The sequence below is a fragment of the Phragmites australis genome, chromosome 24, assembly GCF_958298935.1.
Source record: "Phragmites australis chromosome 24, lpPhrAust1.1, whole genome shotgun sequence".
In the NCBI taxonomy this organism is placed as follows: Eukaryota; Viridiplantae; Streptophyta; class Magnoliopsida; order Poales; family Poaceae; genus Phragmites; species Phragmites australis.
In genome coordinates, this window is record NC_084944.1 from 394051 (window position 1) to 420037 (window position 25987).

At 43.7% G+C, this 25987-nt stretch overlaps 2 protein-coding genes across 2 annotated transcripts; one reads left to right on the top strand and one right to left on the bottom strand.

Moving 5' to 3' along the window:
* The first annotated feature begins 821 nt into the window (after positions 1-821).
* Positions 822-20537, top strand: LOC133907340 (dnaJ homolog subfamily C GRV2-like). The gene is made up of 22 exons (XM_062349362.1): positions 822-1529; positions 2182-2412; positions 2519-2606; positions 3046-3254; positions 3631-3732; positions 3806-3868; positions 4580-6784; positions 7071-7433; positions 7771-7911; positions 9060-9452; positions 9560-10051; positions 10314-10537; positions 10644-10988; positions 11170-11464; positions 12274-12720; positions 12803-13148; positions 13532-13875; positions 13965-14432; positions 18417-18541; positions 19117-19240; positions 19839-19907; positions 20059-20537. The coding sequence occupies exons 1-22, from the start codon at positions 1095-1097 to the stop codon at positions 20254-20256; spliced, it is 7707 nt and encodes a 2568-aa protein (XP_062205346.1). The 5' UTR covers positions 822-1094; the 3' UTR covers positions 20257-20537.
* A 2356-nt stretch (positions 20538-22893) lies between these two features.
* LOC133907038 (transcription factor MYC2-like) lies at positions 22894-25731 on the bottom strand. Its single transcript, XM_062349030.1, has one exon. It carries the CDS (start codon positions 25638-25640, stop codon positions 23562-23564), a length of 2079 nt encoding a protein of 692 aa, XP_062205014.1. The 5' UTR covers positions 25641-25731; the 3' UTR covers positions 22894-23561.
* Positions 25732-25987: the final 256 nt, after the last annotated feature.

The window sequence follows — 25987 nt, forward strand, 5'->3', positions numbered from 1 at the left end:
TCTATTAGAGACTTAGAGTAAGGATAAAAATAGCTGCAAAATTCATGATATACTCTAACTCAGACGTAGTTGTTCAAAAATTCATGATATACTAACTCAACCCAACCCAAAAAAGCGGCTTCAACCTGACCCATTAGCAGCCTACTCGTTCGTATATATAGCTGTTGCTTTTTTCTTTTAGGAGTGATAAATTCGGACAGGGCTATCCTACATTATAATCATAACCCTATCACACCAAAAACAAAAAGTAGACAATACATACACTACCTTATGTTTTTGTACCGTTTGTTATTCTTAGTTTTTTAAAGAAAAAGAAAAGCTAAATCCATGGGGCTGGAGCGAACACGGAAAGAAAATTTGATTATGTATCCTAAAGTATTTAGTTTTTATAATATATCTAAAATTAATTACTATTCGATCCTATGTCGTAAAATAATTCATAATAAATTTTTTTTTTATCTTTTATTTAATATGAAATTTTGTTACATACTAATGGTGGTGTAGACAAAACTCTAATCAACTTGGGAGGAATTTTACAATATAGGTCATGTTTAGCTTCTGCTTCTACTGATAAGCTGAAACAAACGTCAAATTTATTATTGACTTATGATTTTTTTTAAGTTGAGTTCTTATGAAATGAATTAAAAGATAATAAGTAGGTTGAGATTAGTTTTTTTTTTTTTAAAAAGCTGGTGTGCTAAACGATTAAAAATTAAACTCATAACTTAACTATTTTTTTATTTAAAGCAATAAACACTTATTTTAAAAAAGTCTATAAATTCTAACTATATAATCTTGCCCTGGACTCCTTCCGTCCCATCTCGATTAAAATTTTCCTTCCGTCCATGCAGATGTAGGTAGACAAAACAAATCCAGATCGGAAGGAACAGCTTCAACTCCAATCGATCAAGACACCATCAACACACACAACATCTGTCATCCCCGCAAGGATTCTTCGCCCACAGCGCCGCCGGCGACCGGCAGCACCAGGGGGATCTCGCCTCGCTTCGAGATCGGCCGCCGCGCTGGGGCCGACTCACTCGCGCCACTCCTTCCCCTTGTGGCCGCGGAACCCTAATGCCGGCCTAGCCGCCATGGACTTCGCCAGCCGCCACGCCGCCGCCGAGGCCTCGCCCACCTCCTCCGCCGTCTCCCCCACCGCCGCGATGGAGGAGCCGGAGTACCTGGTCCGGTGCCTCGTCGTCAAGCACTCGTGGCGGGGCAGGTACCGCCGGATCCTCTGCATAGCGGCCTCGGGGGTCGTCACGCTCGACCCGGCCACGCTCAGCCTCACCAACTCCTACGACGCCGGCCCCGAGTTCGACCACGCCGAGCCCCTCGCCGCCGCCGACGAGTTCACGCTCGCCGTCCGCACCGATGCTCGCGCCAAGTTCAAGCCCATGCGCTTCTCATCCCCGCTGCGCGCCGGGATCCTCACTGAGCTCCACCGCCTCCGCCCCCCTGCCCACCAACTGCTCGAGTTCCCCCTCCTCCACCTCCGCCGGCGCACCCACGAATGGGCACCTTTCGTAAGCTCCCTTCTGTGTTCTGGCACCTCCTTGCTCTCCACTTCGCATCCCGCTACTGTCTACTGTGTCGTGCTACTGTCACTAACTAACTAATGATGCAAGGCTCAATTTCTGCAAATAATTTTACTTTACTTTTTTTTTTGGTGCTGATCAGTTGATGCATGCTTCCATGCCCAATCCAATCTGCAAGTAGCATGTGTTATACCCTCCCTACTTGCTTCCTGTAGCTATTCAGAGGGTCAAAATGTGTTCCCTTCTTCAGATTGTGTCATAGCCCCAGACTTAGTTTAGCAAGCTACCGATTCAAGCACAACTGTTGAGAATAATGTGAAAATGTTTGCACAGTGATCTTCCTTGCTCAAATTTCTGTGATTTTTCTATCTTCAGGAAAAATGAAAAAAAAAAGCTACTATTCAAACTGTGCCACAAACGTGCTTACAAATGAGGGTGGGCCACCTAGTAGAATAGAAATAGATTATTGTCGTGCACCACTGCAATGGTGATTAGTTAGCTACCTACCTAAAGCTGGTTGCAGGGCACCTCTTCTGTAACGTACTCACAAAATGCTCTATCAAAGTAATATACTGTTGTTTAATCATCGGCGTTTGATATCTGATACTTTGATTACTGTACGTGAACAAACATTCCGTAGAGACTTAAGGTTACTTCAGTGGGTGTTGAGCTCCTTGAGGCTTCTGGTGATATGCGCTGGTGCTTGGACTTCAGAGATATGAATTCTCCTGCTATTGTGCTATTGGGGGATAGCTATGGGAGGAAGACTACTGAAGGTGGAGGGTTTGTGCTATGCCCCCTTTATGGTAGGAAGTCAAAAGCTTTTATGGCTGCTTCAGGCAGCACAAACACTGCGATTATATCGCATTTGGTACACCCTTCTGCCCTTCTATTTTTATTTTCCTGTTATTTTACTCCTTGTTGCCAGTGAAACAGATTTTCACAGGTTAATGTAACTTATGTCGTCTATCTTTCAGACGAAAACTGCCAAGTCAATGATTGGATTGTCTCTATCTACGGACAATTCACAGTCAATGACAGCAGCTGACTTTATAGCAAAAAGAGGTAGGCATTTTATCTCCAGTGACGATGAACTTTACTTGTGCTGCTCTTTTATCAGGGAATCTATTAAGCTATTAATATGACTTATTTTATAACGATGAAGGTGCATGAGTATACGTTTCTATATGCTCTTTTCTAGTGAATCACATTTTATGCAGCAAATGCCACCTTGCCATCCATATGCTTTTGTAGCTAAGCAACATCTTAATTTGATTTATCCTTCCAAAATAAAATAAATTGAAGTACCACCTTCAAGTATCAGATGATAAAAAAATTCACATATATCTCATGTATTAGTAACACATTTATCTATGTTGTCAAACCTACATGTATCTCATGTAATAAAGGGCACGGAAACTTAAACTGATGGTTTGTTTGTTGCCTGTGAGCCTGTGACTGTGTTCTCATTTGTTTTTTTATTGCCTGTGGACTTCTTTCCCAGCTATGGATGCAGTTGGAGCTGCTGAAACTCGACACGGAGAATGGTCAGTAACAAGGTTACGTCCTGCTGCACATGGCACTGCTAACATTGAGAGCTTGAGTTTGGGTGTTGGACCAAGGGGTGGACTTGGAGAACAGGGTGACTCTGTTTCTCGTCTGCTTGTTCTTACAAACACTTCACTAGTTGAAAGACGTCCGGAGAACTATGAGGTAGATGATTAGTCGTCATTTTTTTTATGAATGGTTCATGCCTAGAACTTTTTACATATGGACATGCTGTAACCATTCAACCATTGACAAATCTAGTTACGGGAAACACTAGTTAGTTTTAGTGCCAAAGACCACTTTACTTCTGCACCATTGTCTTTGTTTTCTCCTTTGAATATATTTTCCCTAGATTGCTTGTCATATCCTTTTTATATTTTTTTATATCATCTTTTGTGGCTCTTGTTGGGTTCCATCTCTAGCCAAACCCAACTTGCTAGGGACAAATGGCTCAGTTGCTGCTGCTGCTGCTTGTCATTTCTTTTTTCTATATCTTTAGCATGATAGGTTCTTACATATTTGCACTGAATTATCTTTCCAGGCTGTCATTGTCCGACCTCTCTCAGCAGTAAGTGCCCTTGTTCGATTTGCAGAAGAGCCGCAGATGTTTGCATTTGAATTCAATGATGGCTGCCCGATTCATGTAAGTATGAATTCATGGTCATTATCCCAACACAAAAGGTGCCTCCTAATTCTCTTTTGCTTTTCTCACTCAGGTATATGCTAGTACTTCCCGTGATAATTTACTTGCTACAGTTCTGGGTGTTTTACAAAATCAGGTATCACTTCTTTAATCTTTCTCAATTCTGCACCACTTGAGTTAAATATATACTGACTTGATACATGTCAACACTCAAATTTATGGTGATTAGCCAGCATGACCGCCTCACTTGTACTTTAGCCCAACCAAGTCATCCATTTGAACAAAAAATTAAAGGCATGCGTTCTGGTCAGCATTCAATCTCTATTTCCAAATCATTTATGTTCAGTTACACATAAGAAGTTGCACGAATGGAATAGTCTCTTCAAATACGTGCTACATATATTGCTTACAATTCTTTGTGCAAATACTAATATGCTTGCTAAGCACCAGAAGTGCAATGATGACCGAAACACCTGGATAAGCACCATACATGTTCCCATTTCAATGTGTATACTTATTTGTTATGTGTAGAACACGGCCATTTCACATAATCACATGTTCTATATGTAATAGATAACTTTATAATGACTTAAAATGTACATAGCGAGGACTGAATTGTAACGACCTGCTGCATAGTGCAATGTAACTGTCGTGCAGCTCCATGTATAATATTTGGATTGGTCTTCCTCATGTCCTTGAATTTCTTCTACTCAAGCATATAGTAGACTTGATGCTGATAGTAGTATAGTACGCAGAGTCTAATTTATGTCATGGTTCATGTGTTTTCTGTATACTCACCTTCCTCCTTGCACCTCACGTTTTCTTTAATTCTCTTTGTTGCTTTCAGAGACAGTGTGCAATTCCAGTGCTACCAAGGTTGACGATGCCAGGTCATCGCATAGATCCACCTTGTGGGAGAGCCCATCTTCAGATGCCTCATCATGGTGCTGTTGATATGGAGGCTGCTAGCATGCACATAAAACATTTAGCTGCGGTTGCTAAAGAGGCTGTAGTTTCATCTGACACTGTCCCCGGAGCAAAAATCAGATTATGGCGTAGAATAAGGGAGTTCAATGCATGTATACCCTACACTGGAGTGCCTGTCAATATTGATGTACCTGAAGTTGTCTTAATGGCTTTAATTAGTCTTCTTCCTTCCACACCACAAAACCTCCCTGCTGATGCTCCTCCTCTTCCGCCTCCATCTCCAAAAGCAGCAGCAACAATAATGGGGTTTGTTGCATGCTTACGCAGGCTACTTACATCAAGAAGTGTGGCATCACATGTGATGGCATTTCCTGTTGCTGTTGGAAGAATAATGGGTTTGCTTAGGAATGGTTCAGAAGGAGTAGCAGCTGAAGCTGCTGGGCTTGTGGCTATGCTAATTGGTGGTGGTCCTGGAGATACATCCATGTTAATGGATACAAGGGGTGAATCCCATGCTACCTACATGCATGCAAAGTCTGTACTGTTCTCGCAGCCAATGTATGTCCCGATCCTTGTTAACAGATTGAAGCCAATATCAGTTTCACCATTATTATCTCTGTCCATTGTGGAAGTCCTTGAAGCTATGCTTTGTGAACCCCATGGTGAAACAACCCAACATGCTACATTTGTTGAGTTACTGCGTCAAGTTGCTGGTTTGCGCCGCCGTTTGTTTGCATTATTTGCACATCCGGCAGAAAGTGTAAGAGAGACTGTTTCTGTTATCATGCGTACAATCGCTGAGGAAGATGCAATTGCAGCAGAGTCCATGCGCGATGCAGCATTGAAGGATGGTGCTCTTCTGAGGCATTTGTTAAATGCGTTCTTCTTCCCTGATGGTGAGCGGCGGGATGTTAGTCGGCAGCTTGTTGCTCTTTGGGCTGATTCTTATCAACCTGCTCTGGATTTGCTGTCAAGAATACTTCCTCCTGGACTTGTTGCTTATCTTCATACAAGACCAGATGAAGATTCACAGGGCCAGTATGATGAAGCACCGTTAAGCAGAAGGCAAAGACGGATACTTCAGCAGAGGAGGGCTCGTGGTAGTCAGAGTATAGCAGAACCAGAACAAGGGATGCCCCCAAATGGTGTTGAGGATGGTGAACTGTTCAGGCCCACCAATGTGGGTACCTATGGAGGAGCAGATGTCCATCAGAGGCATGTTGGTCAGTACCCTTTTGCCCACACCCCTTCACCTGGTATAAGCATTGATCCTTCTCGTGCAGTTTCAGTTTCACATGGTTCTGTACCTGAGGCCCTTTCTCAAAATAATCATCCAACTGGGACACCACAGCTGGATTCACATGTTTATTCAGTGGACTCCAATGCCAATGGAAACCTTATCAGCTCCACACATTCAGATTTCTCAGTCCCTGCACAGGTTGTGGTTGAAAACACTCCTGTTGGATCTGGCAGGCTCCTGTGCAATTGGTATGGATTTTGGAAAGCATTCAGTCTAGATCACAACAGAGCGGATCTGATATGGAATGAACGCACAAGGCAAGAATTGAAGGAAGCATTGCAAGCTGAAGTTCATAACCTTGATGTTGAGAAAGAAAGAACCGATGACATTGTCCCTGGAAGTTCAGTCACTGAGGATGCTGGTGGTAGTGACAGCTTACCAAGAATTTCATGGAATTATACTGAGTTTTCGGTTAGCTACCCTAGCTTGTCCAAAGAAGTCTGTGTGGGGCAATACTATTTACGGTTGCTGCTTGAAAGTGGAAGCAACTATCGAGCACAGGATTTTCCGCTACGTGATCCTGTTGCCTTTTTCAGAGCTCTATACCATCGGTTTTTGTGTGATGCAGATATTGGTCTTACTGTGGATGGCGCGGTTCCTGATGAGCTAGGGTCATCTGATGATCGGTGTGACATGGGAAGATTGGATGGCTTTGGTGGAGGTGGAGGTTCTTCTGTAAGAGAACTTTGTTCAAGGGCAATGGCTATAGTTTATGAGCAACATTATAAAGTTATTGGGCATTTTGATGGCACCGCGCATATTACTGTTCTATTAGACAGAACAGATGATAGGGCATTAAGGCATCGTTTGCTACTTCTGTTAAAGGTTGGTCTCACTGTACTCTAATTTCCTCTTGCATTTTTTCCATTTTATAATGTATAGTAAGATGGCATAAGATATACTATATATGCAAACATCAGCAGGCTTTCTTTATGTTGTCTTGTTTGGGCACTATACATCAGAATCCATAGATCTCTTGACATGCCTTTGGGACATGTACATTAGCTTTGGACAAAATTATCAATAGCCAATTACTAATATGGTTTCACTGATGTGACATACCTTCAAATGCTGAGAAATCTGCTCCCTTCTATTTTCCTTGTTTTTGTAGGCCTTGATGAATGACCTTTCAAATGTCGAAGCATGTGTTTTGGTTGGAGGCTGTGTTTTGGCTGTTGATTTGCTTACTGTTTCTCATGAAGCATCTGAGCGGACAGCAATTCCTTTGCAATCTAACCTCATCGCAGCAACTGCATTTATGGAACCTCCAAAGGAGTGGATGTACATTGACAAAGATGGTACACAAGTTGGTCCATTTGAAAAGGATGCTGTCCGAAGGCTGTGGTCAAAGAAGTCAATTGATTGGACAACAAAGTGTTGGGCTTCTGGTATGTCTGACTGGAAAAGATTACGTGACATCCGAGAACTGCGCTGGGCACTTTCTGTTAGAGTACCTGTTCTGACTCCTACTCAGGTATTGAATCTGAAGCTTGTAATCAGACACATTCGTGCACACACACACGCGCACACATCTTGCTGCTATTTCTCCCCTTCTCAGTAGCTAGCACTTAGCAAGCACAATTTATTTTTTTCAAAAAAAAAAAAGATTATGTGACATCCGAGGACTGCGCTAGGCACTCTGTTAGAGTACCTGTTTTGACTCCTACTCAGGTATTGAATCTGAAGCTTGTAATCACACACACATCTTGCTGCTATTTTCCCCCTTCTCAGTAGCTAGCACAATTTATTTGTTCAAAAAAAAAATATTTTGCACACTTTTTCACTCACACAAAATCGATTTCTGTTTACAGATTGGGGACACTGCATTATCCATATTGCACAGTATGGCATCTGCACACTCTGATCTTGATGATGCAGGCGAAATAGTAACTCCAACTCCTAGAGTGAAACGTATATTGTCAAGTCCAAGATGTCTTCCTCATGTTGCTCAGGTCTTCTATAGCTTCAAGTGTTTGTTTTCATTTTTTTTGTCATCAGTGGAGACTAGATGTTGTGGTTATGGGTTAGGTTTTGGTGGCAAAAACTATAGGTGTGATGAACAGGAGGGTGTTCTCCTGGACCGCAGCAATCGGGTGGTGCTGTGGCACAGGAGGTGCTGCCGGCGCAGCAGAGGGTCAGGGAGGGCGTCATTATTGCTTAATCCCAAATGATAATTCTGAACCCCTATTAGTAGGATGGCTGCCTAACAATATTATCTAAATGAATAACAAATGCCTAACAACTTGAACAACTAAATAAGCCCTCAAGCCAAGGAACCCTAAACTGGCTTCTGCTGCTGCACACCTGCACCTTGCGTGGCTCAGGCCCTCCGGCAGTGGTAGTGAAACCTTACCGTAACAGTTGTATATGGTAGCCTGATTATACTATCGATCATATATGTGCATGGGAAGGGCCTTCATTCCCTTAAAATGCAAGTAGCATTCTCTTAAATTACAATTAATATATTAGTACACAAATATAAACAGGATGGTAAACAGCACGGTTAATAAATTGTGCTGATGTAAGTGACCATTAAAATATCACAGGCCCCGTTTGGTTGCAAGAAACGTTTCAGATTCTCTGGTGATTCTCTAGAATCCCTGCCAAACGCACCAAAACGTGAAATGTTTCACCTTGAATTACCTGAAACGTTTCTCATTTTTAACACTACGAGGAGAATCACCCAAAATGGTGTTTCACCCGTTTCGAGAATCACTCAGGTCATTTTTCTTCAAGAATCCGAATCCAGAATCCCTGCCAAACGTTTTCAGAAAATTGAGGGTGATTCACCAGAGAAACGTTTCCAGAGAGAATCTGAAACCAAAACGTTTCTGGGAGAATCTGGAGCCCTGCCAAACGAGCCCTAAATTGTAACTCCCTAGTAAACCTGTTAGTGCAGCTATCGACAAAACAACACAGACAGTTGTCAGTTGTGTTTATGATAAGCTATTGTTCTGACCAGTAAAACTCATGCTTTAGATTGTGATAAATTGATTGAACTCTCCAATGTTCTGCTTTGGATATATTTTTCTCTTTCTTTTAAGTGTAATCATTGATCAAACACTGACAGAGAAAACAAAAACAATTTGAAATGATGTAGGCTATGCTTACTGGGGAACCAAGCATTGTTGAAGCGGCTGCCTCATTGCTTAAGGCTATTGTTACAAGAAATCCTAAAGCTATGATTCGACTTTATAGTACTGGTGCCTTTTACTTTGCGTTAGCGTATCCTGGTTCAAATCTCCTATCAATCGCACAACTCTTTTCGGCCACACATACTCATCAAGCTTTTCATGGTGGTGAAGAGGCAGCAGTATCTTCGTCTTTGCCTTTGGCAAAGCGTAGTGTACTAGGTGGACTACTCCCAGAATCTTTGCTGTATGTCTTAGAACGCAGTGGACCTTCTGCTTTTGCGGGTGCTATGGTGTCTGATTCTGACACACCAGAAATTATATGGACCCACAAGATGCGGGGAGAAAACCTTATTCGTCAGGTCTTTTAACTACACTGTTTATTTTTATTTGTTAAAACTATTGCTTTAAAGTCTTGAGATTTTAATCTTGTTTAGATTTTTTTTGTTCATCCAATTTGTTCTTGCAGGTTCTGCAACATCTCGGCGATTTTCCTCAGAAATTGGCTCAACATTGTCATTCATTGTATGATTATGCTCCTATGCCACCTGTGACTTACCCGAATCTGAAAGATGAGATGTGGTGCCATCGTTACTACCTTCGTAACCTATGTGATGAGATTAGGTTTCCTAACTGGCCCATTGTTGAACACGTGGAATTTCTGCAGTCGTTGTTGGTAATGTGGCGTGAAGAGTTAACTCGACGTCCAATGGATTTGTCTGAAGAAGAAGCCTGCAAGATATTGGAAATTTCTCTTGATGATCTTATTCTTGGCGAGAATGGTAGTAGCAAGCAGTCATCCGAGTTTAGTTCGGCCAATTCGGGAAACAAAATTGAAAACATTGACGAGGAGAAGCTTAAGCGCCAATACCGGAAGCTAGCAATAAAATACCATCCAGACAAGAACCCTGAGGGAAGGGAGAAGTTTGTTGCTGTGCAAAAGGCCTATGAGCGATTGCAGGTGCTGCTCCGTTCCTATGGCCACAGATATCATTCTACCTTTTGCATGGCTTCTCTTTTTGTTTCTTATGTTGTTTTATTTTATTCGTCCTTTTCTTTCATTGAAGTGACTGGCACATATATTTTTTATTCTATGAAAATTTCCACCTTGTAAAACTTATCCTACAAATTGGTGTAAGTAGTGGAATATGTGCAAAAAAAGTGAGCCCCAGTATTTTCACATTGTTGACTATTTACATTGAACCTATCATCTATACATGCAGGCAAGTATGCAGGGATTGCAGGGACCACAAGTCTGGAGGCTGCTACTCTTACTCAAGGCACAATGCATCTTGTACAAGAGATATGGACATGTCTTGGAACCATTCAAATATGCCGGTTATCCTATGTTGTTAAATGCAGTTACTGTAGATAAAGATGACAGCAATTTTCTTTCATCTGATAGAGCCCCTCTTTTGATAGCTGCTTCAGAGCTAATTTGGCTTACGTAAGCTAATACAGACTCACTTTACAATGTTTATACCTTTTCTTAAAAACCACTCAATTTGATTGAATATCCATTATCTCATATTCTTGTTGTAATGCTCTGTTAGATGTGCATCTTCTTCATTAAATGGAGAAGAACTTATACGAGATGGTGGTATTCCATTGTTGGCAACACTTCTTTCACGTTGTATGTGCATTGTTCAGCCCACAACTCCGGCAAATGAACCAGCTGCAAGAATAGTCTCCAACATAATGCATACATTCTCAGTTCTCAGCCAGTTTGAGTCAGGAAGAGTTGAGATTCTTAAGTTTGGTGGTCTTGTTGAGGACATTGTGCATTGTACAGAACTTGAATTTGTACCCTCAGCTGTCGATGCTGCTCTGCAAACAGCTGCTAATGTCTCAGTGTCATCTGAATTGCAAAATGCCCTGCTAGCGGCTGGATTTTTATGGTATCTGCCTGCTATCCTTGTTGCACTTTCTATAATTCGTATGGAGATTAGATACTGAATGAATTATTCTGTACATATTATGCTTGTTGACTGAATTGAAATATGGTACATTAGGAGGAAAAAAAGGCATGAAAAATGCAGAGTTATATCTCTGATATATCTAATTGAAATGTACTTGCAGGTATGTGCTGCCCCTACTGCTTCAATACGATTCAACAGCTGAAGAGAATGAGACAAGTGAGACGCATGGTGTTGGGGCAAGGGTGCAGATCGCCAAAAATCTTCATGCTATTCGTGCAACTCAGGCTTTGTCTAGGCTTTGTGGTGTCAGTAGCGATGGAATATTGTGTCCATCTAACCAACCTGCATACAATGCACTAAAGGCACTTCTTACTCCAAAGCTTGCTGATATGCTGAGAAACAACACACCTAAAGAGTTATTATCAAATCTAAATTCAAATTTGGAGTCACCAGAGGTAATGGGTTCTATTTTCAATTGTGTTATACGCCTAGAGCATTGTGATAAGTCCATAAAAATTGATATCTTTTAAACTTATCATCTCGTATATCAGTCGAACATGATCTGCAATATGTTAAGCAACTTGCTAATTTTACTCCATCGGTAACATGCCAATAGTAAAATTTCTCTATGACTTCATTACCATGAGCACATAGCCACATACACATGAATGCATGCACGTGCTGCTATACGAGTGTGTGGTCATGAACACTAAGACTCAGTTTAGGGAATTATCACCAGATATCAGCTTCAAAAATGTCGCGAGGACAGTTTCATAGTCACATTCTCCCTAGTTCCTACCCCTTTTTAATAGTAAGTGTGGCAGGTCATGTTTGTTAAGGGTATAATAGTCAAGGGTATTATGGTAATCTCCTAGTCCTATGGTTTCTTTCATGTAGTCTATATATCGCCCTCATGGGGCTACAATTGAATACAAGTTGCCATTCCTAACAATGTTTTGCCTACGAATGAACACTCTCAGAACAGTGATGCATGCTATTGCTTCATCAATATACATCATGCAACTGCTTCAGGAGCAAATATAAGCTGTGTTCCTTGTGACACTACATGTGCAATTATTTTGCCACAATCTACTATTTGGTTGTACGTGTGCAGATGATTCACTTCAATATATGTTGTGTTATTATGAGCAATTAAAAGCTGTTTTCCATAATTCCACAGAGAACTATTGCACAACAATCCATACTATTAGGTTGTTTTTGTGCAGATGATTTTGAGCTCAAGAAAACTTTCCTTTTGCTGCAGATCATATGGAATTCTTCCACCAGAGGGGAGCTCCTCAAATTTGTTGACCAGCAGCGTGCTAGTCAAGGCCCTGATGGTTCATACGATTTGGCGGAATCACAGTCTTTCACCTACGAAGCTTTATCAAAAGAATTGAATGTTGGTAATGTATACTTGAGAGTTTACAACAATCAGCCGGATTTTGAAATAAGTGATCAGGAAGAATTTTGCATTGCTCTGCTTAAATTTATAGCAGAATTAGTACAAAAGTGGAACTTCATTAATTTGGAGGAAAATACGATGCATCAACATGGCTCAGTTATTGACACATCCACTACTGAAAATGAGGAAGTCAGTGGTTCAACTAATGAAGGGAAAAAAGATAATTCATTGGCAAAAGAAAGTACAGGGACAGATGGAGATTCTGAAGTTACTTCAAACCTCCAAAGTGGGCTAATATCACTTCAGGTGCTTCTATTGAAAGAGAACTTTCTAAGCTTTTATGTATGAGGCACATTTCCTGAACTGTATGTCATCTTTTTTACTGCAGAATCTTCTGACAAGTAATCCAGGCTTGGCTGCTGTTTTTGCTTCCAAGGAACGGTTGATACCTCTTTTTGAATGCCTTGCACTGCATGTTCCTCCTGAAAGCAACATCCCACAAATCTGTTTAAGTGTTCTTTCTCTGTTGACAAAGCATGCTCCTTGTTTGGAGGCCATGGTTGCAGAAAGGACAAGCCTCATTTTGCTATTTCAGATACTCCACTGCAATCCTCCTTGCAGGGATGGAGCACTTGTTGTACTGTATTCTTTAGCCAGCACACCAGATCTAGCCTGGGCTGCTGCCAAGCATGGTGGTGTCGTGTACATTCTTGAACTTATGTTGCCACTTCAAGGTGTGATATTTACTTTAGTATATTGTTGCTAGTTGCTACAGTTAGATATCCATCTGTGGCTATGAGCTGATGTTCTGTTTATCTCCATTGTTTTGCATAATTTGCATGTTCTAGCATTCTACATGCTCTTGCTGTTTTTCTGGTACCAGCTGATGTTTTTTTTAATGCACAACTGCTTATTTAATTAATTGATTTTTTAAAATTTTGGCTGAAATTTCTTATGCTCACGACTCCAATGAAGTTCCTGATGTTTTTTTGTTAAAGAAATTGCTTCGTCTTAACTGCTCTCCTCTTGGCTCTATTTGTTCATGTTTAGCTTGTTACAGAGACTTTACATGTCTAATTATGTACATCATATTACTCACTTAATATGTATTATGTAGAGGAAATCCCTATGCAGCAAAGAGCCTCAGCTGCATCCTTACTGGGCAAACTGGTTGGGCAACCAATGCATGGTCCCAGGGTGACGATCACACTTGCTAGATTCCTGCCTGACGGTTTGGTTTCTGTAATTAAAGATGGACCTGGTGAAGCTGTTGTTTCATCTCTTGAACAGACAACAGAAACTCCTGAACTAGTATGGACACCTGCAATGGCAGCTTCTCTTTCTGCGCAGTTGGCAACTATGGCATCTGACCTCTACCAAGAGCAGTTGAAAGGACATGTTGTTGATTGGGATGTACCTGAACAAGCATCTGGCCAACATGTAATGAAAGATGAACCTCAGGTAGTTTTTTGTTCTATAACTATCCTGTTTTCTTTATTGCGTATTTCCATAACTTTGGCTAAAATGTTATCGTGCTGTGCAAATTTCAGGTTGGTGGAATTTATGTAAGACTCTTCCTAAAGGACCCAAAGTTTCCACTGAGAAACCCTAAAAGATTCCTTGAAGGGCTGCTAGATCAGTATGTATCCTCTGTTGCTGCTACACATTATGAAGCAAACGCTGTTGATCCAGAGCTTCCTTTGCTGCTTTCCGCGGCATTGGTTTCCTTGCTGCGGGTTCATCCGGCACTTGCAGACCATGTCGGTTACCTAGGTTATGTTCCAAAGCTTGTTGCAGCTATGGCCTATGAGGGAAGAAGGGAAACTATGGCATCTGGGCAGGGCACAAGTGGATCACAGGCAGAACCTAGTGATGACAACTTTGACGGTCACCCTGAAACCACCGTGCAGACTTCTCAAGAACGTGTTCGCCTTAGTTGTTTGCGTGTGCTACATCAGCTGGCATCTAGCACAACTTGTGCAGAAGCTATGGCAGCAACAAGTGTAGGAACTCCTCAGGTATTGACTTATAACTTCTTACATTTGTTGCAACTCTTTCTAAGGTAATGGCGTGTGCAATTTTTAACAGCATTTTTTTTATATTTTTGCTGATACAACAGTGGCTGCTTTTGTGATTTGACTTCTCATAATTTTTTTTTTTGATAAAGCTTGGTAATATGTGAGGAACCGTCCAAACAGTATTTTAATTAATGATTAAGTCGATCATTTGTTTAATCACGACTTCGACGATTAATTAGAATACTGCCCTGGTAGTCCCGGCACGTGTTTTGTATCTAAGATCGGAACTCATGCATTTCCAACATATGCATCACAAAATAGTTTAAAAGAGCGAGTAGTTAAAGTTATATTACAAGTTCTTAAACATACAACTATTTACAACAGTTTACATAAAGAGATAAACTAAGTAACGAAAGAACAACTAATAACAACAAAAGGAGAGCGGCACCATTTGCCCTTAGGCACCGCCACCACAAGCTACACCGACAGAGTAAGATGCATTACTCATGCCCATCGCCATCGCCGATGGGCGTGAAGTAGCCAAACACCGCATCTTCCTCACCAGCAGAACCTAAAAGAGCAGCGTGAGTACAAAGGTACTTGCAAAACTTAATCCATATAGGACACATATAAATAGCCCGACTTCAAGGATTATGCATTGAGCCATTAGCAAGGAAAAATATCATAAGGTTAAGTAAATTAACGTGCATAAGCAACTTAGACATATATGTGTGAGCACCTATACTTAACCATGGACAAAACTTCCCCGCAAACCTCCATATGAACATAAATGTAAATAGGACCATCATAAAAATAACTGTAAAGAACCGTCTCATCCTCACACCAACATACCACAACCACCAAACCAAAATCGGAAACTCTACGACCGATGCAAATAAACAAAAGCATGCTCATGATCGAGAGCGTGGCATTTCGAAGTATTTTTATACCCTGCAGGGAATACTCTTGGACCCACACGACTCGAGGACCATACGGCTCACGTGTCCACACAGTCTCACGCAAGGGGTACTCGTATCAACCTTTCCCGATAAGCCATAACCATATGGATCATACATCGCTCGGCACGGAGTTATCTAGAATTACTCTCGGAGCAAACTAGATACCTCTACAAACCTGTCCGCTCACACCGTTGATGTTCAGGCTCAAATGACCACAGCTACAGAGATATCTGGTTCGCCTTACCATTAGATCGACATGTGGTGAGTAAGGTAAGTGGTAGAGACAACTGCACCGACGGACAGCCTTAAACAATGCAGGCGGTCTACGATATCTGGGTTCCTCTCTCGAGCTGCCCCGAGGACTCCTGAGCAGACAACACCCCTAACATCGTCCACATCTCGTCTCATACTCACCACTCATCCAACCATCTAAACATCATAATTGTATTCGTAAACCATAACTGAGCCCTATGCTCGCGAATAACAAGGGCACTGTCACTTGACTTCTACTGAGGACCTAAGCAATGCTAAGCATTTCGAGTGACTTTTAAGTTAGACATCAACCTAATGAACAAGGTTACAAAGATATGGATAAACAACAACACCACGTAGCGATCATGCAATCAACATAGTTTCTACCCGAATAAGCCCGACACTTGACTCAACACATACAAACATACATCAAGCATAATTAATCAATTGAGACTCCCTTCAATTCGAACTAAGCGTGTAGTATGCTTAGATGCTTGCCTTGCTGCTTCGAGGTCTGTCTGACGCTACCTATACAGAATTCACGGAAGTGGTGTGCCTCGGTGTCATCCTCGATCACTCCTGCATCACGTTCCGGTTTTTCGTTCACTAAAAGAACGCATGCAATGATGAGCAAGAATGCTGTGCAGAGAAAGATGATTCACAGTGTATGACAACCGTGGAGATGCAATGCATCATGGCACGAGACTATAACATTATGCGTTTCCTTAATTTGGTTTACTGTTAAACATTTAATAAGTTATGGATTAACTTAAGCTTAAACCAAGCTCAAATCAAATTAGAAAGTTAACTATGTTTAACGTGAGTGTATTTTTAATGAACAGAGCATAATAAAATAAGATTAACAAAACTAATTTCATCAATTTTGGAGTTACAATATTTAATTATGAATTAATGAAGCTTAAACATATTTCATTAATCCATTAAATCTCAGCACACATTTCATGACTCGTAGCATTTTTAACATGTAGAGTATGATCATACAAATCTAACAAAATTGGTTTCACAATTTTCGGAGCAATATTTAATTTTCTATGCATTTTACAAGTTTCTAGCCGATTTAACAACATAACCAATATTCAATTTCGTTTTTTCTGAGATTACCGAACATTTAAATGGCCTAAACCTTTTTCTACCGAGACTTTAGCTAGCCACAAAGACCGCGGGTGGGGCCATCTCGGCTGGCACACGCCGACGGCAAGCGGCGGCCCAATCGGCCTGGCCGGGGCACCGAGGAGCGCACCACGGGGAAACTTTTTGGGTTGGTTCCGGCCGACGAGCTCGCCCGGAAAGTGGCCAGCGGCGACGCACAAGAGCGGCAGTGCCCAGGTCACTGGGGAACCACACGTCGGCGACGAGACAAGGTAAAAACAGCGCGCACACAAGCATCACAAGGGTACGGGGAGGCTCACCACGGGCTTGATTGGCGAGGAGCACGGATGCGGTGGCTCGACGGAGAGGGGCGAAGATATGCGTCGGAGCCGGAGAAGAGAGGGGTGGCATGCCAAAATCCGGCCAAGAAAGAGAGGGCTTCGGCAACCCTCCTGTGTGCTCCTCACGGCTCGGGCTCGAGAGATGGTGGTTCGGGCGCTATGGATTGGCGGGGGCGCGTGTGTGCGTGTGCTCGGCCCTGCTCTATGTTGTGGCGGCTGAGAAAAGAGAGTGAGCAGAGAGGGAGGCCGAGGGGAGGAGATAAGTGTGACGCTCGGCACCTCGGGAAGGAGCACGGTGCCGTGACCCAGCTTTCCGGTGACGTGGCTGTGGCCAGCCTCCGAAGTCAAGGAAAGCGGCGACGGAGAGAGCGGGAGAGAGGGATGAGCGTGAACAATAGCCAGCCAAAAATATCCCTATCCCTTTGCCAAACCATTTGGATATTTTCTTGTGGTCCAAAATTCGTGGGACAAATTTTGTGTGAAACTATAATTCACGTGCAATCTATTTTAACTTGTTTGACCCCAATAGCCTGAGCCAATTTCAAACCAAAATGCTCCAAAGATGCAAGCTTTTCTGACTTGTTATAATTTTTATGCCTTCAAAATAATTTTCAAAAATTTGGAAAAATTCATTTATATTCTTCATATGACATGGACTAATTTCTAAAATTGTTTCCCACTCTATGTTATACAACAACTTTGTGAGATTTTTCACAAAGCACCATTTAATATTGACTTTAACCACTTATGTTTAATTTGAATTGCATGTCAAAACTTGCTCAAAACAATTAAGTGCAATGCTAATGATGCTTAATTACGTATTTACAGACTTTGGGCTGTCACATAATACTAAGCTCAGCATGAACCTGGAATGCAGTACTTTCAAAAGTAATTATTATGTCTAGCCCTGTAGTATTCAGATAAATATTTAAGCCTGTGATGATTCAATTTCTGGCATCTTTTATCGGTTCAACTGCAGACCATACAACTTTGGTTAGTCCTGTTGGCCCTATTCCAAACAGTAACTATTTACCACTGTTTCCAAAAATTGGCCAACTAGCCTGCCTAGGCCCTAGGTGCCACCCACCCACTTAGCACCTAATCACCGCCTAGCCCGCCTAGCACTTTTAGAACACTACTATTACCTCTTTTATTTTGAATTATGCTTGTCTTGACAGCATGAAAAATCCATAAGTTCTCACAACTGATTGAGGGAGAAACTAAAAAATAATCCAGTATGATTAATAGATTGCACATTGTTTCATGAATGGCATCTAAGGAAGGACCCATCATAATCTTTTCTTGCTTCAACTGTCATGCAGGTTGTACCACTGCTTATGAAAGCAATTGGATGGCAAGGTGGAAGTATACTGGCATTGGAGACATTAAAGCGTGTAGTCGGTGCTGGTAATCGGGCTCGTGATGCGCTAGTTGCACAGGGGCTAAAGTAAGCTCCTAAAGATGCCTATATAGTTACTGGTGCATATCGTATGAAATTGCCCTAAAAGCTAAATTTTCCGTCAAACTCGGTTGTAATTTTTTTTCAATTTTCCCAAAAAAAAGTTTTTTAACGGCTATAGGTGATATTCTATAGCCATGCAATTTGAAGACCAAACTCAATCGTGTTTGCGTGATACGAAGAAGACAAATACTAAGTGAAACAGTGCAAAATGCAAATCTAGGTATTCTGTAGTATCTCAGGTTATGCCTGTTTTCCATACTTAGAAAATTTCTTATGAGATCCATTTTATTGATGTATTTTTTTATGCTGATTAAACACGGATACAGTTAATGCCTTCTTTGTTTAATTTAAATCAGTATGTGCCATTTCTTCAAGCCTTCTAAAACAAAAGGAATGCTATCCAGTAGCTCTCAAAAGCTTCTTTGCATCATCTTACACTACCTCAGTGGCAAAAATATTGTTCTTTACCATATATTCACTCAGCGTAGTTTTGCTTGGAATCGTGTTCAAGTCTTGCAACATCTAATCTTTGTTATGTATTTCACAACGAAACAAAATAGGGTTGGTCTTGTTGAAGTGCTTCTTGGTATTCTTGATTGGCGTGCTGGTGGAAGACAGGGACTCTGTAATCAAATGAAGTGGAATGAATCAGAGGCTTCAATTGGGCGTGTTTTGGCAGTGGAGGTAAACATCAACTTCCTGTTAGCTCTTTTCTTTCTTTCTTTGAGATATCGTTTAGCCTTTTAGTTCAATTCCATTATTACCCTGAGTTTATTTTTTGTGGGACGGCCTTCACATCAGATTGATGCAATCAAAACAGAATCGGGTCTCCCTAGAAAACGCAGAATTGGATCAATCATAAATGTTCTGTAGGCATATGAGATAACCAACTGGGGACTGATGATGTATAAAGTAGAATTGGCATCCTTTTTGCTTGTTTTGGGTATCTAGATTGACTTGTAAAATATTGTACATCCTGCATTTTTAGCTTAGCCTGAAATGTTTTAAACCTGAAAATTCATGAAGTATTTGGACAAAAGAATTGGACGGATAGATTTCCTGTAAGTAGGCACTGTATATTATAAAAGAAAACAGAAGTTTTCGGAGCTTACATACGTTGGATTGTGCCGCTTCCATTGACTTGTTGATGTACTTAGTTTTGCTGTTACATTTCTTCATGCTTAGATGGCCCCTCCAATCTCCATGGCTTGTTTGTTGACACCTTATTTATTGTTCTGTTGACTCTTTATTTAGTGCAATCTTTTCTCTTTGATTTACACAGGTGCTTCATGCTTTTGCAACGGAAGGTGCACACTGTGCTAAAGTTCGTGAAGTCCTGAATTCTTCTGATGTAAGTAATTCACCACTGCAGTACAGTTCACTCATAACAGTCGATGTTAGCTTATGAAATTGAGGGAGTAGATTTGTGATCCTGACAAGTGATTCACCAAACAGAAAATGAAAAAATCTTAGTGGGTTGAATAATATTTTTCCTTTTGTAGGTATGGAGCGCTTACAAGGACCAGAAACACGATCTATTCCTCCCATCCAATGCACAATCTTCAGCTGCTGGAGTTGCTGGGCTAATTGAGAGCTCGTCGTCAAGGCTCACCTACGCCCTTACAGCACCCCCACCTCAACCTGCACTGGTCCGGTTACCATCTTCAGCTCCCTCCAACATCAGCTCCTACAAACCCTAGTGGAAGGCATTCTTATCAGCATTCATAGCGTGGAAAACAAAATACAGTTTGTGCCTTAATACTCCACCAAAGAGCAGCTGATCAGGTTTGCATTTCAGTACATAGCATGTACAGGGTTCAATTACATAGAGGTCAGTTTCGTGTTTGTTCTTTGTACACATGTAAAGCATATCCTTTTTTTTTGTAACATACATGTCCATATAATATTCGAGCTGAGAATGTGTATCCATTCGTTGCTGGGTGAATGAATATCTTGTCTTTTTTTACCCAGATTACAATGATGCCTTGTCTTTTTGAGACGATGAGAGGGGGAGAGGAATGAATTGCGTGTGCCTGTTTGATATCTACGTGTGACCTGCTTAATCGTTTACAGTCGTATTGCTGTATGCGAGCTCTACTCCAGCTTGTGCCCAGAACGATTTTGTATCAGTTTGAAATTCATTTTTTTAGTTTCATAAACGAAAGTAATACTTTTCGAGGTAATTCACCAAGATTGCTCTGTGCTCTAGTCTGTCAAACGTTCTCAAGATGCTAGGAAGCCTTTTCGCTCATAGTTTGCTGATTTATATGTAAAATTTGCTTCATGGTATTATGGTCAATTTGTACCTTCATATAGCTCACGTTTCCTAAAAACAAAGTTATAATTTAAGAGAACAGTTTTCATATACACTGCTGATGATTTGAAGCAACTTTATTAGAAAATTTAACTTCACGGTTTTAGAGTCGAGTTTTGCCTTGCTATAGCTCACGAGGCGACCCAAAATAACGACGAAAGCATGCGCAAACGGGTGCGACGGCAGACCCAAAAAGCTCATGGGAAAAGACACGCTCGAAAGGCCAAGTCAGCTGGGATGCCCCGGCAGCCAAAAAAAAGTGTGATATAGTTCACGGGAACGGCCCAGAACGTGAAAAACACACATGAATGATTGAGTCCCCTAGGTTGCCTCAGCGGTCCCGGAACGCCAAAAAAATGTACTTTATCGCTCATGAGCAGCAAAATTCGCCTTAAAACTCACGTTTTGACGCCAACTTTGGTTTCCAAAAACACAGTTACAGTTTTTGGCGAAGAACTGTCAAAATCGCTTTGAGATTCAAGTACACAATTTTGCCGTTCGCGATTGATCAGGTAGTTGAAACTTGAAACCATGGGTCTTCATGAAACACGAGCAAAACTGTGTGAGATGTTGCAAACAAAAGCTTTTGCAGTAGTTTAAACTCCTCCCAAAATAAAGCAGAACAGGGAAAGTGATTAGAAAATTAAATACACCAGCCGGGAATCGAAGCAGGGCCTGCACCGTAGCAGGGTTCTATTCTACCACTAGACCACTGGTGCTTTCTCCTTAGCTATCCAAATTACCTTTCAGAATTCAGACCCAAATATTTTGTACAGCAGGGTTTCTTTCAAAAGCAGTCCTTACCTGGATCTATTCTAGAGAGAAAGCAACTCTTTGCGGCATGTGACTCGCACTCTCGGAGGTGGTTAATATATCTCTGGCTCTCTGCATGTTCGTCAAACCTTTTGCCAATAAATATCTCTGCATATTGATTCACATGCGCTCGGCTTACTTGGTTCTGCTGCAGAGAGACAGCAACTCCGATCCCGAGTATTATTGTCTTGGTCCTTGAATTAGTTTTATTAGATTAAAAAATTTAGAATTGTTTTAGAGGAACCGCAGCAGGCTTAATCGCCGACCTGAAGGATGTATTGCGTATGTAGAGTAGGATCAACGCACAGGATTTGTGATGCAGGGAGTATGGAGGGAGAGAGCAGCACTACGAGTCACGGCAAAAATTTAAAATTAGATATGTTGTGGTATTTATCAAAATAGATAATATGTTACCGTATTTACAAATTTAGTATCCGTATTTGATGTATTATTTACCGAAAATAGATTTTCGGTTCACCGTACGTCGAAAAACCCATATTCGGACTATAGTTCCGTATTCGTCATACGGTGTGCTAAATATGACTATGTGTCGAATTAGTGACCGCACGGCAGGCAAAGTTCATATTTAGTACACGGTGCGTTAAATATGGCACTGTAGCCCGTATTCGGCACGCGGTGTGCCGAATACGGTTGATATTCGGCATATAGTGTGCTGAATATGGCACTGTAGCCCATATTCGGCACACGGGTCCACTATTTTTCAACGTACGATGTAGCAAAATTCTATTTTCAATAAATAATGTATCAAATACGAATATTAAAATTATAAATACAACACCATGTTACCTATTTCAATAAATATACTTATATATATAGTCTAATTCTATATTTTTACCCGAGTCACAAATTAAAGGTGGCGTTAGTTGAGAGCCACATGCGCCACTCTCCTTGTACTCTTCATTTCTCCATCACTTTAGTTGCCTTCATTCCTACTAGCAAGTTGTTTGATGTGAAGTTTACCCACCCAAACCCAACTCACATGTCCTTTCATGTCATGTGCAAATCCTATTGTACTCGTGCTAAACTCACGCTGCCAGCCACGGTTCGACATTCCATAAGATCGGATTCTCACTTCTAGCGGGCGTCTCCTCTTCTTTCTCTTCGGTACGCGTTACCTTTCAACCGTTGAATTAGAAAATAGAGGATCTCACATGATCTTTACGTGAAAAGTCTCGTACAGAAACACAACTAATGATAAGATCATCTTCAATTATATTCTGCTGCAATACTGTAGCAGTTGATCCAATCAATCTCCGACTCCAGTTCAAGCGAAATCCTGCTGTAAAGTACATAGATCGATCCACCATCACGACTCATAACAATAGGTAATTAACAACGACTGACGGTTGCTTAATCCTTCCTACTAATAATTACTGTAACACGCTACTAGCAAAAACAAATCCCTTTAAAAACGATTCTCGTCCAAACAGCAACACCCATTATCCATCAAAGAAATCAACAAGAACCAACCAATGATAAACCAACCAAGACACTGCACTGTATGCGATCAAAAAACCGACTCCAGTTCAAGCGAAATCCTGCTGTAAAGTACATTGATCGATCCACCATCACGACTCATAACAATAGGTAATTGACAACGACGGACGGTTCCTGCTAATAATTACTGTAACACGCTACTAGCAAAAACAAGAAGTCGATGAACAACATCAGCAGCTAAGTATCATCATCCATCTTTCCTCTCTAAAGTTTACACCACCACCATTATCGTCGTCTTATTCTTCCTCCTGAATCTCTGGCGATTGTAACGTCGACGGCAGAAGACGACGACCAGGTGGCGAGTACGAGTAACAGTATCGTCCCTATCTGGCAGCCAATGGTGAGCTGAGCTCGCCACGATTACCTGCCCATGGCGGCGCCGGGCTCTGCGAGGCGGCTGTAGAGCGCGGCGTTGAGCTGCTCCTGCGTGTATACGCGGCTGGCCATCTTCACTGCAACCTGCTGGATCATGAGGTCCTTGACGACGGAGACGCTGGCGTGGTACACGTCCAGGTCCAGCTCGCGCAGCGCCGTCATCAGCCGCGCCGACGGGTGGTTGCGCTTGTGGCACTGCACGCGGATCATGGCCTCCAGCCCCAGGATCTTGGCGTCGATCTCCACCGCGTGGCACCGCGGCCCGGCGTCGTGCCCGAACCCGCCTGCCTGCGGGGCCGGCCGCGCGTCGCGCTCCTTCTTGAGCGCCTCGATCTGGGACTGCAGCGTCTCCTTGTCGGACTCCAGCGCCGTGAGCTTGCCGCGGAGCTCGTTGATGTAGGAGATGGCGTCGCCGAGCAGCGACGCCTTGTCCATCTTCGACACGTTGGGCACCACGGCGCGGAGCGCGTAGAACCGCTGGTTCAGCTTCTCCCGCCGCTGCCGCTCAGCCTCCACGTGGTTGAGCGGCTCCTCGCGGCCGTTGGCCGGCTTCCGCCCGCGCTTGCGCGGCCGCTTCTCGGCCTCCGGCGGCGGCGCCACCACGCGGCTGCTCTCCACCTCGCGCACCGATGCCTCCAGGTCCGAGTGGTCAGACTCCGACTTGGCCGGTGCGCCCGTCGATGGCCGCGTCGTCGGCGCCGACGAGAAGGACAGCACGCCCTCGTTCGCCGTCGCCGCTGAGTGGTGGTTGGTGTTGCTAGCGCGGGAAGTGGCCTCCATCGAACGCTTATTGTTGTTCTTCGCGTCGTTCGCCGCGGCCGCGTTCATGGTCGCCGTGTGCTGCGAGAAGAGGCTCCCGGGCGCGGTGGCGGTGGGAGGCGCCGGCGACGGGTTCCTCCGGCTAGTGCTGTCGGCGCCGAAGCTGAGAATCTCGCCAGACTCGGGCTTGAAGAACGGCGGGGCCGCCGCCATGGAGGGGTTGGACGCGAACTCCGAGAAGTTGAGCTCCCGGCGGAAGGGGGCTGGATGAGCCTGGCCGTTCTGGTGCTGGTGTTGGTGCTGCCGCTGCGGTTGCGCAGCAGCCGGCGCCGGCGGGGGCGCCGGCGCGTGCACGAAGGGGCTGGGGTTCTCCGTGAGTGTGCTCGTGCTCCCGTTCTCGAAGTGGATCTGCGGCGGCGGCGTCGATTTGGAGACGGAGATCTCGGCCGCGGACGGGTGCGACATGGAGTCCTTTATGCCCATAACCGGCGCGTCGGCGAGCCAGAGGACGGAAGGATCCGTCTCAGCCTGGTCCGCTCCGGCCGCTGGCTGCTGCGGCGGCGCCTGAATCTGCACGGGAGGCCAAGCCCCGCCCCCAAAGAGCGATCGGATCTTAGCCATGCTCTCGGCTGTCTGGAAGATGACGTCGGTGGAGCCGAGCTCGAGCACCCCCGTGCCGACGGGGACGCAGACCATGGTGCGGAGGCCAAATTTGTAGGCCTGGCGCGCGCGCTCGCACGGCGCGGATGAGAGGCCGGAGGCGATCCAGGTGGGCTGCCCGGCGAACAGCGCCTGCCCGGGGAGGCCGGAGCCGTTGAGGAAGGACTGCGTCATGGAGACGAGAAAGAACCACTCGGTGTCGGTGACTTCCTCCTCGACGGCCTCGTCGGGCGCGGCCGCGGCGCCGGAGATGAGCGAGTTGAGCTCGCGGAGCACGCGCTTACGGTGCTCCTGCTCTGCCTGTGCGGCGGGCGTGATGGGCATCTGCTTGCGCTTGTCGTCGTCGCAGGGCTTGTAGTAGCCGTCGCCCCAGCCGAGCAGCGAGGCGCCCGTGGCGACGTCGACGGAGGACTGCCAGAAGATTGCGTAGGTCCATATCTCCCTGGACCCCTCGATCATGGCTTGCAGCCGCTGCTGCAGCGTGTCCTGGTTGAAGGCCGGAGCCACCGCCGGCGGCATCTGCTGCTGCGGCGGCGTGGCGGCCGAGCTGCCACCACCGGGCGCCCCCCAGGGGAAGGCGGGGAGGTCGGTGGAGGCCATGAAGGCCTCCATCATGGAGGCGTTGTCGTCCGTCCACAGGTTCATCGGAGGAGGAGACGACGAGAGGAAATGGTGGAGAATGGAGGGGGGGAGGGAGGGAAAGCAAAAGAAATGGTGGGTGGAGAATGGTTTAGGCCCAGACCCAAAAAAAAACGAAAGAGGAAGCCCCTGCCACGTGGCCACTCCTTGCCGTGCCGGGGGTAAATCTGGAAACCTCCCCTCAGACAAGCGGTGGCATCAATTACTTGTTGGATGTGAAAAAACGTCGAGCGGATCTTCCCCGTGTCATTTAATCGTGATTCAATTAGTAATGAAAATAATCTCTGACGTAGCTGTAAGGACAACATGTATTTTTCATAAAATCCATTTAAAATTTCACAATTGCTCTAGTT

Excerpts from the sequence above, each read along its gene's own strand:
- LOC133907340 (XM_062349362.1), top strand. The coding sequence starts at position 1,095 with ATGGACTTCGCCAGCCGCCACGCCGCCGCCGAGGCCTCGCCCACCTCC. Across the intron at positions 3,733-3,805 it reads ATGATGGCTGCCCGATTCAT|GTATATGCTAGTACTTCCCG; the intron begins GTAAGTATGAAT and ends TTTCTCACTCAG. Across the intron at positions 19,908-20,058 it reads AAGTCCTGAATTCTTCTGAT|GTATGGAGCGCTTACAAGGA; the intron begins GTAAGTAATTCA and ends TTCCTTTTGTAG.
- LOC133907038 (XM_062349030.1), bottom strand. The coding sequence starts at position 25,640 with ATGAACCTGTGGACGGACGACAACGCCTCCATGATGGAGGCCTTCATG.